Source organism: Zalophus californianus, chromosome 8 (genome assembly GCF_009762305.2).
Source record: "Zalophus californianus isolate mZalCal1 chromosome 8, mZalCal1.pri.v2, whole genome shotgun sequence".
Classification (NCBI taxonomy): domain Eukaryota; kingdom Metazoa; phylum Chordata; class Mammalia; order Carnivora; family Otariidae; genus Zalophus; species Zalophus californianus.
In genome coordinates this window covers 27,368,418-27,385,724 of record NC_045602.1, presented here as the reverse complement: position 1 = coordinate 27,385,724, position 17,307 = coordinate 27,368,418, and the positions used below count along the sequence as shown (strand labels likewise).

Sequence of the window (17,307 nt, the reverse complement as noted above, 5' to 3'; positions counted from 1 at the left end):
ATCTATACCACCCCGGGGATAAAATATACACAGTGTGTATGCATTTTTGCTGCATAGCCATCAACTCTGGAGAATAAGAGGGTACTTCCAAAACACAAACTAGACCTGAATTTATGTATTTTAAGGGATAAAACTGAATAAAGTATAAAGAGAAATTAAAGCCTCTCCCAGTAACACATTCATGAGACGAAAATTTTTTCAGAGTCAGAAAACTATGAAATCCATGCTGCCTGTGGTCATAGGTGGGTACATTTTATCAAAGGATAGTGGTAAAGACTCAAGAGTTCGATTACTTTTGCATCTCTCAGAGTTTCCATTGCCAAACTTGGAAGATTCACCATTCTACATCAACAGAGGAAATAACAATTTCACAAAGAGTAATTCTTTTGGCCTGAACAGCAGAGTGTGGACGTACTCGTGTGCGTCTTGTGCCTCACCAAAGACCCATGTGTGATATTTTATATCTGTATTTACTTTCTGCCACTTTCAAATACAATTTCATCTTCTGATGCTAACACTCAAGTTTTACAGAGTAAAGGCCAGTCACACCTCTCTGACCCTTTTTCAAAATCTGGGCATGGAAGAGATGCCAAGTTTAAAAGAATGAGTTAGTCATAGAATTTCTGAGCTCCAAGTGACCTAGTTTACGTTCCTCTACAGATGAATAAACTGAAGCCCAGTGAGGTTAACTGATTGTTTATAACTAAAACCAAGCACTCTTCAACTACAAAATAAACTAGGTATTCACCAGCAGGTAGTATATGATCCACTAGCTTATTCGTCCTGTACAGGCCTGAACACAGCCTTGGCTCATCTTTCTGTTTCCCTGCCAGAAATGTGCGTGTAATAGCTCTTGGTGCTCAGAGCCAGCAGAGAAGGATGGGGTCCTTTCTGGTTTATTTCCTAGATTCCAAATCTCTATGGCCTAGAAAGTACTGCAGCCACATAGGTGGGCCCATATTCTGTCCCTGCTGCCATTTCTTGGGCCACAGATCACATACTTCTTTCTGTTTCAATACCAGCCCTGCCACGTGCAGATACTTGCTTCCGTGTGGGTTTGACAGGTTACCCGAAGTCTGACGAATGGGCAAAAAGAAAATAAATAAGCTTACCTTTGACTCCTTGTTGGCTAGTCATGGTCAGAGGCAAGGTATGTGTGGAGTGGACTACATGCGTTCCCAATGCCTTGCCTGACTGCTGGGAATGCTGATACAGTTTCGGCATGCTGGCACCATGGACTGGGATCTGACAAAGCTTCCCTGTGAAATTCGGAGGGCACTGGCATTTGTCCCTTGAACTGCACTGGCCGCCATTCATACATGGAAGATGGCAAATGACTAAAAGGGAAAAGAGAAAATGTGGAGAGTTGGTTAGTTTCTCAAATGCTAAGTAACAACCAACCAACAAAACTCCCAAAACACACAGCCCATTATAACCATCATATTCCTGCTGACTTTAGAAACAGTCAACAAAGAAGTCACTACATGAAGAAAACAATAGTCTCTATTATTATCTTCTTCTTCCCATCTTAGGTCATTTAACTCTCCAATTGCTTATGGCAACAATATCCCAACAATATCCCAACAATGGAAAGAATTCAGGGAGAAGAATATACATATATACACATACATACATATATACATAGTCACTCAGGATTATTATCTATATAATTATTATATATAATTATATATGTTATATATTATATGTAATATAATTATATATTATATATAGATCATATAGATTATATTATGTAGATTATATAAGTATTCTATAATTACTTTGCTTTTGTGTTTTATTATTTATTAACTATCTCTCAAGATTATAAAGTCCTTGGGAAAAAGAGGTATGTCTGGCTTAGTGATTTTTAGATCCTTAGCATCTAGAATAATTTCTGGCACACAGGAGACATTAGTTATTTCCTCAAAAAATAAACAAAGAAACACATGAGAGTGCTAAAAGTATCTGTTGAGTGTTTTCTCTAAGACAGGGAACTAAGTGCTAACCAGAATCAGGGGGAACAGTCTGGGTCCTGCTGTATCGTAATGTGCAATATCCTTGGGATAACAAAACCACCGGGAAACCCGGAAGTAGCAGAGTGATTAGTAGTATGGACTTGAACTGATTTAGAAAAAACAAAGAAAAAAGGACGCACAGGGTAAAGAACTGTAAGGGGAGTTTTAAATTCTGTCTAAATTCAGCTTATAGCCAACTTCTTGATCACTAATAAATTCTTCCTATCAGCCTTTTAACATGATCAGATTCCTACCAGCCTGAACATGTCAAAGCCCCTCAACTCTACTTCCTTCCAGCTTCTACCCTCTTCAAAATTTTCTCCTCCATGACCAACCTTTCAAAGAACTGTCTGTTCACTTCTCCACACGCTACCATCTAGCTTGGACCCCGCCTCTCTTCTACAGGACCCTACTCTACAGGACATTCAAGGTGACTCACAGGCTCCATGTTGCTAAACCCAATGGACGGATTTCATTCTTCCTTTGATTTCCATCACATCTCACTCACCTATTGTGCTCCTTCCTCTCTGCCCATTTCAACTTAATATTCTGCACAGACTCCATTTTCTATGCCTTTTAAGTATTGGTATGTATTAAGGTTGGTCTTAACCTCCTCATCTCTACTAATTCTATACACTCTTCCTCTATGATTTTACCATGTCAGACGCTGGTGTCACCCAAATTTGTATTTCCTAACCATCTACTACAAAACTATCTACTATCCAAACTATCTACTACAATATATCTTCATGTAGAGATTCCACAGGCAACTCAAACTTGAAATACCCAAAATCAAATTCATCTCCCCCCAATACCTCCATTCACCAAGTGGTCCATAACAGACACCTCGCTGCTGCTCCCCCATTTCACCCATCCAAACATCCAGTCCTGGAGGTCCTCCCTTGTAAACATTCATCAAATATATCCATTTCCTTCCCATCGCAGGACCCCTGTTCCTTCTGAAGTCTTATCTTTTATGAATCTCACCTCAGCTATGAATTCAGCTACACTGAATTCCATTCATTTCCTCAATATACAGGGTCCTCTTGTGCTTTACCCATCCTGTGTCCACGGCCTGAACACTCTTTCCATTTGGCCCCCTCACCTACCTGACTCCTCCTTATCTTTTAGACTCTGCTTGATTGTCCCCTCTTCTAGAAGCATTCCCAGTCACCCTTCATCTGGGCTTGGTGCCCCTCCTCTGTGCCTCCATGGGTTCTCACTCACTGCTCATCCTGGCACCAAGCTTACTACTGCATGTATTGTCTGACTACTTTTCTGCAATGCCTCATTCAGCTAGAGTCCTGTGAGGCCAGGGACTTCATCTTGGTATGTTCTACTTCTAGCATGTAGTTCAGCTTTTAGAGGAAAGCTGGAGATGGATGAAACACTGAATGAAGCAATGAAACAATTTATGCCTACCACTTTGCCCAATACCATTCCAGGTGCTCCAGAAGATACAGTCCCTGCCCTTTGAGAACATAAAAGCTACCTGAGCAGATAATACGTGGTAACTCTCAACACAGATCAGCATAGAAGTGACAACCGGAAAATATAAAATGTAAATCCTGGGGGATATCAGAGAAGAGAAAACTCCTTTCTCGGAAATCAAAATAGACTATACGGGCAAGATCATTTGGGATAAGTCTTTGAAAATGAGCAGTCAGAAAAACAAAGAGGAGTGCTTTCTAGGAAAAGGAAGGAAGCAGGCATATTTGGGAGCTAATCAATACAGCTGTCTTGCTAAAACCCTGGGTTCCTGAGTTAAGGATCAGGTGAGAAAATGGGAGATGGAGGCTTGAGTCAGACGAAGTAAGTCCTTAAAGGCCTGCCTGGTAAGAAGTGTGAATTTTATTCTGCAATCGGTGAGGGAGCTGGGAGGCTCCAAGGAGAGAATTCAGGAAGACTGACTATCCCAGGAAGATTCCTCTTGTGACGGCATGTGAGGCTAGTTTGAAGAGTGAGTGATGAAGGTGGGGAATTCAGTGAGGAGATAACTGACGTCAATGAATCACAAGTTGAAAGACACCCAGATGAGGATCACAGCAACGGGAATGGAGACATACACAAATATAATGACAGAGGGAGAATCAGTACAACATGGAGCTAGGACACAGGAAGTAAAGAACAGGCTGAGGAAGAGAGGAGACAGTGGAGGAGGAAGGAGAGAGCCAGAAAAAATGACCAAGGGGGCCACCGAGAAATTGCCTCCAGAGCCTGCCCATGCTGGATGAAAGCTGAAATATGCTTTCTCCAGCACCCACTCTACTCTGAGGTGTTAGGTTAGAGGAGAGGAGTCAAAGCGGACTCCATGGTTGAATCAAACACTTCATAACTCCCAGTTCACTTCTCAATTCAATTTCTAAATCACTTGGCTACAGTGGATGCACTCAGTGTGTAACGGGCAAGGGGAGCCAAGCCAAGATTTAAATCAATTAAATTTACCACCTATGAGTAAGGCAGTCTTCACTTGGCATGGTTCCATGTGCTTGAATTTCAGTGACCACAGTCTGGTCACATAACACCAGTACCCCCAACAGCATGGTTCCAACTTCAGTTGTCACAGTATATTAATGCTGAGTTACATAAAGCACAAACTTCACCACTAGGTTTTTGGTCCAAAAACCCCTGCATGAATAACAGATGCGTATCATGATCACTAATCAATAGTGTCACTTCCACGACTGTCGGCAACTGGTTCCTGCACATCCATCGTTCGATTCATGCTCAGACAGACAGCAAACAGGTAGTCGTGTTGCTTTCTTATCTCATGGGAATAAACTCACAGGACATTTTACAAAAGCACACAATCAAAAGAGGGTGTGCAGTCAACACAAAATGAAAGTGTAACAAAGAAATAAAAAGTGGTAACAGTGGTAGTGAAATTGGAAAGTGACTGTAAGGAAGAAGATGAAGATGCCCCAGAGGAAGAGACATGGAAGGAACACTCAGTTCACGGCTGTGAAAGCACCAAGGATAACATGTTGGAAGCGGATCCAAACTCGGGAAGGGACAGGACAATCCAGTGCAGCAGAGAAAAGATAGTCCACATCGTACGTGACAAAATGAGGAGAAAGCAAATGTGTCCAAACTACTCTTGGTAAGTTCTCCTCAAAGAAATAAAACAGGTTAATTCTCGGTGTTCCTACCATTTTAAATTACAGGGCATTAAATTAATATTAGCTTCACTTTTTTTTTTTTTTGCATTGCCCTATACATTTATAACCTACAGTAAGAAAGCTTTAATGTTTTGACAAAAAATTTTAAAGGTCATAGAACTGGTCATTTTCCCACTGATTATTAAGGTCATTTTGCTCAGTTTCAGTTTGCAGATCATTTATTTGGTCCTCCAGTACCGTGTAGACTGCCTACAATCAGTACTAAAGTAACTTCATATATGTAACCATCTTTCCTCTTCACAGAAATGTTAACCAATTCACTTTTGTGAGACGTTTCTAATATCAACAGATTTTGAGTCTAACATGAATTTAATCAGTTTTATTTAAATCTACCTTTAAACCCCTGAGGCAGCTTTCCTACAAGTGTTTCAAGAATGCACCAGTCTAAGCAGATACAGCAATATCCCACCACACAGCTCTAGTAACCTTGTGTCTCTCCTTGTTCATAAAGGAAACAGTTTCTGCTTGACTTATTCTAACCAATAAGTTGGCATTATTTATAACTATTTACGATTGAGAGGTAAAATATCTATTCCCCGGTTCCAGCATTTTCTAAAATCTAAATTACAATATCAAGTTCTTTGCCTCAACTCAATACCTACACGTTGAGTCCTTGGTGGCAGGCACTTTTTTTTATAGCTCAATAATCTTTTATATCAAAGAAAACAAATTTAAAAGTCAACCTACAAACTTAAGGTTTTAACTATGAATGGCTTCTTTCTGTTTCCCAAGTTCACATCACTCTCAAAACAATCATCTAGTGATATATGGTCCATGCTGCCAGGGTTCTATAAAACCTTCTCAACACATGAAGAGGAAAAAGAATAAGTTATCTTTAAGGCTGACTTGAGAAGCCTGCAGTATGCCGGCTGTAAGTCTACCTATGGCACATGTAGGAGGTGTAACGTAGAATGCTGGCTGAGAAATTCCATCTCCTTGGCAGCCTGACATGTTGCCCACCACCACCCTAATTCACTAATTCACTCTATTGCATCACATGGTCACCTGGGACCTACTGCAAATAACGAGAGGTAGATGGGTCCTCGGCTTGTTACTCCAGGAATTGTAATTTCATGACAGCCGCTCTGTGTATCTCATGGTACTACTATTCGAGGTCAAAATGAGAAGGATCCATGCTGGAAGAACAGTAAGTTGGAGGTTTTAAGTATGTCAAGTGTCTCAGTGCGTTCTGCCATCCGCTCTGGCCTAGAAAACAACCTGCAGGACTCGAGAAATCGGGCTGATGCAACAGTCCCATTTTACGTCACAAGCTGGAGGTTAAACGAATAGATATCAACTATTTGTAATGCAAATACGAGCAAACTGAATTTTCTCAAGATTCGTACTGTAAAAAGCCGTATTTTTTCTTTCCTGTTATCTCAGTTGACTATAAAAATGCTTCAGCTGCTTGTCCCCAAAAGGCGCCCTCGGAATGTACTCGACTTCCCTGCAGCAACATCCTGGCCCCTCCACCCACCTCCTCGATTTTCGTGCCAGCAGACAGACCGTTTCAAGTTATTGTGGCTAAGGCAGAACAGGGAAAACAAACCTCCATCTGAAGAAAAACCTACATCTGTCATTTCACAGAACAGACACACACATGATTTTGATTTGAAGAGCTACTTAAAGTTTCCCACTTATCTCTGATTAGAAGAATAATGTTCCCTGAAAGGGTTGCAGCATTTTTGTCGATATCCCTGGGAGTATGGGGAAAAAAAAAAAAAGCAATATTTTTAGAAAGTCAAAGTTATCACTTTATTTCTTCCCCTAAACATCCCTACACCACCCCCTCTTTTCAAGGGTACCCTTAAAGTCTATTCAGCCCGAAAGTGGGCTAATACTGTAGCTGTTTAAAGCTTCTGGGTAATAAACGTTAGATAATAATTAGATGCTACAAACCACTGCTCACTTTAAGAACCTATCCCACTGTTATAAAAACAAAAACAAAAACAAACCTTGACTGCTTGCCTTTTAATTCAGTATGCATCACCAGAAAACAAAAAACAAAACCTGGGAGCTGAAAGCAAAGATGGAGGTCACATTCTTCTGATGCAGGAACAGGGGAGCAGAAGGGGCCTAGCCCTACACAGAAGCCAAGGCAGAAAGCATGGAGATTAGCAGGCATTTACTATAATCTAGGTTTGGGGTTTATTTATGGAACGTAGAGATTTACAATTGTTCTGCTCTAAAATTGTCTATAGCCAATTCTTGGTTATCTGTCTGCTAACATACACGGACTCACAGGCTCTACCAAGAAAACATTTGAGATACAGGAGTCCAGAACAACCTGTCCGAGAAGGCAACATGTAAACTAAACCTAAAAGGAGAAGAATCCAGTGATGTCACAATTTGGCAGAAGAGCATCTGCAAAAGAAGAAATAACAGGAGCCAAGATCCTGAGGGGAGATAGGGCTTAGAAAGGCCCAGAAGCTCCGAGGAGGCTGATGTGGCAGGAGCGCAGGAGGCAAGGACAAAGTGAGAGCATCTGGGTTGGAGAGAGAGCAACACGGGCCAGGTTCCCATTTCTTCCCAAGAGGATATAGGGCAACCAGTAAAGGTAGATACGGAGCAACAGAATAAGTAGATATAAAAACTTAAAATCCAGGACCAGGATGGACAGCCATCACAAGAGTCAGAACCAGGGAAAAAGAGAGAAGACAGAGAAGCAAGGGTAAATAGGCTCCTTTATTATGTACACATGAAATGTGCACTACAAATCTGCTTTGAGTTCCTGGACCTCATTTTACATTTTTGAGTAAGTATTTAGCCAGATTCAAGTTAAATTCCAGAAGGTTTAATTTAAAACTCATTAAATACAGAATCATTCCATTGGGAAGAGGATTTTTTTTTTAATGTGTAAGAAAAGAGATTCATGTTCTTGACAATACATGCAAAAGGAAAAAAAAAAAAGAAATCTTGGGGCAAAGGGAAAAAAACTTTCATAGGAGTTAAAAATGCACCCACCACTCTCTCCCTGTCAGAGGGAATCTCTTTGTTTTACCTGCTCTGGTAATTAGGAAGACCATGTCATCCCATCCCCACTTATCAAATCCTCAAGTTTCTTACTGGGCTCGAGTTAAAGGGATTGCAGATTTCAACAAATGCAAAATATCAACCTTAATACAAACAAGAATTCCAAGAATGTCACTAGTTTTTAATGCTGTGTGCATTAGCAAATGCTTCAATACCATGTTCTGTTTACAATCCAGGAGATATGAAGCTCTGCCACACACATGCACATTAGAGCTTCCAACTTGGGATGAGGCCATTCATCATCTCAGCTTTGTTTATGGCTTTCTGTTCCTTTAGCCTCAACCTCACCATAGCACTCAGCTATCTAACTTGATCTAGTTCAAGCCTCTGCATGACCTAAGGAGCTCCATTTATCGATGCTATCACAAAATTCTACTTCCTACCCTTCAGCCACAGAGGCCGTCAGGGCAGCTATCTCTTTAAAAATTCCTGAACACCAGGGCTCTTTTATTCTTAGAAAAAAAACACAGCAGCATTTGCAGGCTGCAGAGTCAACGCAAGAATCCCAGGCACCTTGGGATAGGGGTATCCTTCAGAAACAATCTTTGAAAACTGAAGCAGATGTTTTCACTTTGTGGGTTACAGTATCCCCATCTGCTAAAAGGGGTGGTTCCATAATACAATCTATGGGTTCTTTTCCATCCCTGAAATTCTGGTTCTCAAATGTTTAACCAAATTAGTCAATACAGTGAAATCCAGAATGCCCCATCTCATCTAATGGGAATGGCAGGATTTAAATTTGAAAATGGGGAAGAATGAATATCCAGACCCTTGCAATTTGTGTAGAAGTGACTGGAGTTACTCTGTTAACTGGTGTGTTTTATTGAATTATATGTATAAAGTATAATCAGACACTGATTCAAACATAAGTTTCCTTCTTACTGACAAAGCAGTTAATAAAATGCTCAGGGAGTTAGGAAAAGTGGACTTCATTTGGGGGAATCATATAAGCCTACCACACTGAAGAGATGGTAATGCTGCACCTAATGGGCAGTAAAACAGGTGTCATCCAATGATGACAGGCTTCATCTTCAGAGACCCTATCTTCTACAATGCTATCACTACAAAACTCTGTACAGACCCAACGCCATTTAGGTGACTGCAGTCTGGCATGTTCTTTGATATCACTGCAAAATGCTTTCTCAAAAACCACATAATACCACTTATGCCTCGTACCAAGGAATACCACTTAAGCTACATACAATAGTATTACAAATAAAGATGAAAAACCTCTTAGTATTTATTGTAATTTGCAAGCTCTGTGAGGTCTCCAGAGACCAAGCTCAGACTCCTACTAAATTCAGTAATACCTGCTTGTTTTTTGTTTATTCCTGAGCCACAAGAAAGGACTTAAGTGTGAATTTAGAATTTTAAAATATTTGCAGTCAAAACCTCAACAATACATATCTGACTTGAGAACACAAAATTGCACTCAAACCTTCTGACATCACAGCCAGTCTAAATTCTGGAAGCTCTTTAATGTCTGGTACAAATATGGCCTCCAGAAAAAGGAATGTTCCTTCCAAGAAAGGGGCATGCTGTGTAAGAAAGAATCCTGGAGCCATTTGCAGATTTGGGGCCAGCACCTAACAACTTGCGTCATTTATCAACCTGCCTTGTGTTGTAATTTATTTTCTGTTCCCTTCTACTCAATTTTGAATATGGTAGGAAAGAGGCCACGGTGTTCTCATCTTTGTACCCCCTGTATTTCATAGCACAGTATTTTACAGGTAAGAACTCAACAAAAAATTCACATCAATCTCCTAAAAATTCCAAATGGAAGAGAAGCCAGCAAGTACCTACACCTCTTTTACTCCTCATTTTTTTTTTCTCCTGACACATGGTAACTTTAGCATATACTGGAGAAGTTTTCTAACTACTAACTTTCTAACTATGTTCCAGAAAGTGCTAAGGTTCCACAGAGGTGCTAGAAAGTATCTACCAAATAATCTAATTCAACCACGTTATTCTACAGATAGTGAGCTACAGACACTGCACGTGCTTAGGACAACATGGCTGTGTAGTCACAGAAATGGGACCAGAACAGAGACGTCCCAAATCCTGATCTAGGGCTCTTGCCCACACAGCCCTTAGGACAGAAGGACCAAGACGTGTCCTTCAAATCTCACCACAGAGTCTTGTCTCAAGCCCTTTTAAATTCTTCTTCCAGAGGCACGTTTTTCATAACTTGTCATAATAAGGCTTGCTAACAGAGCCCTAATTCAGAGGAGAGGGTTTAGCTCACTGAAGATCAGGGTAGACTCCTGAACTTTTCAAGGGAATCTACATACATAAGCTGAATCACACCAGGGCTTCTTGTTCCTCTAACAGCAAGACACATGGGTTTTCTGCAGACATCAGAGGAAGATTAGAGGAACAGATTCAAGAACAACGAGATGAAAAAGGAAATGAACAGCATTTGTTGGATGGCGTAGATTGGACCATTTCCATCACGAGAAAGCTCTACTGCACACTGCTAGTCTATCACTTGTCCCCTTGAATTCCAGTGAGGACAGACGTGAAGGCTAGAAGCTCAAAAAGTGATGTTTGCTCATTCAATGAATGTTTACTGTAGATCTACCACATCCATGTCCCATTCCAAGCCCTTGGCAAATATCAGTCAACAAAACAGACAAAATTCCCTGCCCTCCTAGCATGTAGCTTCTGTCATCTACAGTCCCTGTGAGAATCTGGGCAGAAGGAGAATTGCTTTAGGGCCTAGGAGTCAATCAGCAGGACACGGCTGGAGAAAGCTATTCTCCCAGCTGTGCAGGCTACTACCACCAATAGGACCTTTTCAAAGAGTGTGAAGAGGCATCAGGCAAGGCAGAGAGCTGGGAGTTCTGGGGGGGGGAGGTGCTTTCCCATCTGCAGTGGCCCTGCAAGGATCTAGACAGGAAGACCTGGGCAGATGCCACATGGTGACTGCAGGTCATCAGCACTAGGCGAGGAACAGGGCACGCTTGGCGATCCTCAGATACGCTTGCAGGAGGGGTAGGGGCAGAAGGGATAAAAGTTCTGTGCAGGAAGGTAAGGGTTTGGGGCTAGCATACTCTGGGTTTTTCATCATCACTCTATTTTATACCTACGAGCTGGTGAAGCCTACAGGGACATCTGGGTTACAGTTATGACACTATAGTTCACATTTGCATTCTTCTGTTACTACACAGCCATACTGTTTCATGTTACATATTGCTACAGAGCCTTAACATTTTTAGGAGTTACATAACATTCTATTACATTGACAGATGATAAATTACATAGTTACTCTTCTGTTTGTTTAGATTGCCTTTCTTTTTAACTATCACAGATAAAGTTGCAAGGAATGTTGTCAAGTATACAGTTTTATCCTTCTTAGTGATTATTTGCTCATGCATTAGACTAATATTTATTGTTTAGTATGCACCAGGCAATGTGCTAGGTGATAGAGTGAACAAGTAAGACACTGATGAGCCAATTATACCTGCCTCATCATGAGGAGGACAGACAAGCATAGGCATTAAGATCAAGGGCCTGGAATGAGACCTCCAGAGCATACGAATCCCAGTTTCATTATCGGTAGTGTTAGGACCTTGGGCAATTTACTGAACAATTCTCTGTCCCCCATTTCTTCACCTACAAAATGGCAATAAAACTGTACCTGGCTTAGCTGGGTTGTTGACTTGAATGAGGTCATATATTCAAAGCACTCAGAACTCAGCACACAGTAAGTACTCAGCGAAATGTGAGCCTCAGCAAATCAGCATCAACTTCATGAACAGGGTGCAATGGAATCATACAAAAGGGGAAACCAAACTAGCATTGTGACAAGAAAGGAACAGGCATATCCTTATAACTAGTCTGCTCTGCACTAAACTGTACCGTGTATTATTTCATTCACTGCTCTGTTTGTAAAATCTATTGAGGAGTTTTGAATTGCTGAGTATATCAATAAATGAATCATCCAGAAAGAGCACATGAGTCACATCAACAGCATCTATCATTAACATATCAAATTCACATCTATCTTGTCAAAAACCGGATCTTATTTTTAAATATTTCTACTAGTTTAATAGTTTCAAAATGTTAACTTGAGAGCTTTAACATTTCACCTGTGATCAGATTATACTATCACAACACTAATTTTGCACATCTTTACTTAGTAAGGATTTTTGACATTTCCCCTACATATTTGTTCAGTTTTTATTTCCTCTTGTTTGACATATTTATGTTTATATATTATATGTATCCCTTAGAGTCTTAATGATTTTAATTACTTTCATGATGTTTTATGGACAATAGATTTCAAGATCTTGTTTGTCCTTTGAGGAAATAATCTTTGTAAACATATTTCCTGTTCCTTTTCATTTAGTTTGTTTTGGATACACACATTTTATTGTTTTCGTATAATTAACTTTGTAAGCTCTTTTCTCCCAGTTTCATTACTTTAAAACCGACTGTACCTCCAAGTATCTGATAAATAACCTATTTCATGCTAGCTTTCTAGATTATTTTCATCTCTTTTGCTAAATTGTGTAACTCATCCCATCTGGAGTTTTCACCCAGGGGATAAATATGGATTATAACTAATTTTGCTTCAAATTGCAATCTAAATATCTTAATATTTGTTATTACATAAAACTTGCTTTCCCACTTTTTAAAGATAAGCAGGTATTTTGAAAAGAAGGTTCCAAAATCGGGAAAACATAACGTGGTGGGAAATAAGAAAGAAAAGCAATGTGGCAGTTTCGGGCGGAGCTGGGGCTGGGAGCTCAGGGAAGAATGTAGGATAAACAGGCGTCGCGTAGGACGAACACAAGAGCGGAGAAACATTCCCTGGGAGACATGAAAGAAGAAACATACTGGGTCATAAAGTGAAATGGGGTCTGTAAAATCCAGGCAGATGCCAAAAGGGATAAATTCTGGGTAGACACTGTTTGGGAACCACTACTATAAACACCAATCCACATGGGCTGTCTACAGCTTCCTTTTATCCCTACCCTCCACGGATCATTAGTCTCCCATGGCTCCCACCTAACCGCCCGACCACAGGGAGGAGATACCACCGCAAGGCCGATTTCTCTACCCTCACCTTGTTCCTTTTAAAGGGCAGGGAACTCTTCAGCCTTCTCTTCCCGAGTAGTAAGCGGTCCCCGACAAGCAGCAAGGCAGGTAACGTTGAGCGGCAGCACCAAGAGTCAAAACCACCACAATGAAGAAATGACCCATTCCCAAGAGAATGGATAGATCTCCAATCTACCTAGATACCTGAACAGAAAACCCTCAGGCAGGACAACAGGCTCCCAATGCCTGGTTTACAGACGAAAGAGCCCAAACAGACTGTGGACTTCAAGCCTCCCTGTAACACAAAAATGCCCAAGGAAAACCAGTGTAGAGGCCTCTAGACTGGGTAAGCTATCCCCCACACTGATGGTTTCAAAGTCTTACACATAGGTCACAGGATGTACACACAGGTGTAGACAGAGATTGCCCACACTCACAGTCAAAATGGGCTGAATAACCACCTGACCATTGCTGCCGTGATTGCATACCAGTTGCTCCTTCAGTTAGTACGAAAACAACTGTCTTTTCACTTCCTTGCCTCTTAGACTTACAGTTCTTACTTGAAGGCACTGAAGTTAGAGACAGAAGAATGGGTTTTTTTTTTTTTTTTAGGTTTTATTGGGTTTTTACAAATACAAAATACTAAAAATTTCTTTCTTTTTCAAAAAAAGATTTATTTATTTGAAAAAGAGAGACGGTGGGGTGGAGGTGGGGAGACGCCAAGTGCGGGGAGGGGCAGAGGGAGAGAATCTTCAAACCCCCCCACACACCCCGCCAAATGCAGAGCCAGACACGGGGCTCGATCTCACGACCTGTGAGATCCTGACCTGAGCCAAAACCAAGAGTTAGATGCTTAACCGACTGAGCCACCCAGGCACCCCAACACTAAAAATTTCAAAGACTGCAGCCCAAGTTTCAACCTCTTAGATTAAAAAAGATTTTTAATCCAGATTTCTTATTTCACACAGCATCCCATTTTTCATTATGTACCTGTGTGCAGAGAAGGATGAAAATGTGTAACAGGAACTAGAAGGTGATCTATGGACATTACCATTAACGTGGATGGTAGAAAAAAAGTTCTCAAGTAGCTTCTCCTGGATCATTCCTTCTGAGATACAGACTCCTCTGAGCTAAAAGCTGAACACATCCATATCCTGCCTATCTATTCCAGAGATGCTGTGTCTCCCCGGCAGAAGACATCAAAACCCAATCATGGCAGAAGGGCTCTTCTTGACCTAGCTCTTGCTACCTGTCTAGCCTGCTTCCCCACTGTTGCTGTCATGGTCTCTTCAGTTCCATTTATACCCAACCCTTGGTCGGTTCTAAGCGTGCCATGCTCCGTCTCACATGTGTGGTTCCATATGGTCTCTTTCCTCTCTCCTTCCCAACTTACCACCCCAACCCTACTACCTCAACCCAAGCCTCTAACGAAGTTTTACGTCATCACTAAGGCCTTCCCTAATGATGTGAGAGAAGAGCTGATAGACCCCACTCCCTGCCACATCATCAGAGCAATGCACGTATGTGTGCAACAGCTTGGCACAGAGAGCAATGAACTGGAACTTTCTGGGTGTGTGTTTGACTTCCTCAAAAGGCCATGAGCTCCTGGAGGGAAGAAATCTTGTTCAGGACCTTGCCTCTTTCAGCGGCCCATCCTTAGAGTTTAGCAAAATGCTAGTCACATGGGCGGTACCTGATATTTTTTGAATGAATAAATGAGCAAATGGAACTTTTTACAGAACATTTTTTGATTGTGAAGCCGACTGAACACCAAATTCTAGATTTTCTTTATACTTTGCTTTCCAGTTTCTTACCCCGTCTTACCTGACCCTAAATGGACCATTAATATTATACTAGTCATTTGCTTTTATTGTCTTTCCAAATCATTTCACTTAATTTTCATTAAAAAAAAAAACTCATTTTTTAACTGGTTTACATAATATTTCATTCAGTGATGTAATTTCTGGTCAGAAACAAAAAAAAAAAGTGACTCTCTGTAGCTATTCAGCTCAGACCTGGGAGGTATATATGGTATACATGGGGTGAACTATCAGGAAGGAAGATTTACTATGTCGTGGGCAACAGTCCGTATATTCTAAAAAAGGAGTGGAGGGAGTTGGTTAATTTGAAAAGTTAGTTAGATAGAGGTAGTTTTAGAGAGCTTCTACCACAGATTGCTTAAAATCACACAGAACTTTCCAGAATCAAATGCTAAAGCTATTCAAAGCCACGTGATTCATTACTGACTGATGAGATGAGCCAAGATGTCTCCTTCCATTTAACTTAAATAACTTGATATGTCAAGTTCAGGTTATTAAAATATGTCTATTCATTCCTCAGGGCTCCATATATACTTCCTGGATCTGGAACATTCCATTAAATCAAGACAATATGTATCAAAACTGACTTCCTGAAGATAATTCTTTCTAATCCCCAGTATTGGCCCATGGGTATGTTTCTAATTAACTCTCTCGAGATGTAGCTCAGCCTCAGACTAAGTTAACTTTTGAAACATCTTAGTGTACACGCTAATACTCAGTTACCACAATAAAACAATTGGAGGTCTAGATTTTGTACAGGATAAGAATCAGAGACATGGAAGAAAAGTAAATTAAAACTACCATCATTAATCAGGACTAGAAAAATTTCCAAATCCTTCTGGCAACTTTCCTAAATAAACCAGTATCATCAGGGAAACTACTTGGGTATACGAAGAAGAATTTCAGAAACTTTTCCCTAATATTCCTCCTGTTTCTCCTTTCCTTTTATGGCCTGTCAGACACTGAACTTAAGGCAACTATATAAGGATGTTTTAATTCAGAATTAAAATGCACCATACAATGATTTTTACTGATATAAAATGAAATACTATAATTCTTATCAACTAAAAAATTTACCAAAGTGATTTCAGCATGAAGTTGTATAGTATATAACAGATCTGATCCAAACAATAAGAAAAAGCCCACATTATTTTTAGATGTGTATCTACTTTTAGAGTTATTCTGTTCTGGTAGAGGTAATTTCCACAACTGACCTGGTAACCTAAAAAACCTAACGAGGAAAGAGGGAAGCATTTCACAGCTTTTATACCTATTAGTAGGTTTAACACCACTGGACCTTGAAACCTATCAAATGCCAAAGATCTATTTTCACAAACAAGCTATTTGGAGCAAAACGTTTTCACCTTTAAAATTCTACTAATTCTCAGGGCGCCTGAGTGGCTCAGTCAGTTAAGCGTCTGCCTTTGGCTCAGGTCATGATCCCAGGGTCCTGGGATCGAATCCCGCATGGGGCTCCCTGCTCAGCGGGGAGCCTGCTTCTCCCTCTCCCACTCCCCCTGCTTGTGTTCCCTCTCTTGCTGTCTCTCTCTGTCAAATAAATAATCTTTAAATAAGTAAGTAAATAAGTAAATAAATAAAATTCTACTAATTCTCTACCTGGAACTGATATATTTAAGCAACTTCACCACATGACTTAAGCACTTCCCATAGAATTCACTGTTTCTGGCCCCAAATTTTTATCAGGAAATAGATCCAGATGATGATGATGAAGGTAATAGTAATAATACTTCCTCGATGTAATAAAATCACTTTCACTATAGAGATTTTTTTTCTGTACAAGTTGAAAGTCTAGTGTATCAGAAGATCTCTCTTCTGGGAGCCAAGAGACCCAAGTTCCAGGCCTAGCTCTGTATGACACAGCTCAGTGACCTTCAGCAATCCAATCTGGCTCTCTGGAACTTGGTTCTCTAGTTAGTAAAACAACAGATCTAACTGAAATACACATTTCCTTCTTGGTGCTAAACTTTTATACATCCTATAATGTACAAAATGTTAAAGACTACTGCTTCTGAGCCACAAACACTGGAGCCACGTTCTTCTCTGTCCCATAACCTGCACATTGTGACCAAGTCCTACAGCCCCTCTCTCATCTTCAGTAACTTTCCTGTTTATTTTTTTCCTCTGCATTCCCTGATGCCTTTGTCCAAGTTCAGGCTACTGTATCTTGCGTGGACTATGGCAAAGCTTTCTTGATTTTTC

The 17,307-nt window shown here is 40.5% G+C and overlaps 1 protein-coding gene across 9 annotated transcripts in view; it reads right to left on the bottom strand.

The window, feature by feature from the left end:
- The window catches only part of LTBP1 (latent transforming growth factor beta binding protein 1), a 388,182-nt gene that overhangs the window by 186,753 nt on the left and 184,122 nt on the right, over nucleotides 1–17,307 (bottom strand). For all 9 annotated transcript variants that reach the window (XM_027621433.2, XM_027621430.2, XM_027621432.2 and 6 more), the window contains one exon: nucleotides 1,113–1,337. In XM_027621433.2, the coding sequence (XP_027477234.2) occupies nucleotides 1,113–1,337 (225 nt within the window). The remainder of the gene's footprint in view (nucleotides 1–1,112; nucleotides 1,338–17,307) is intronic.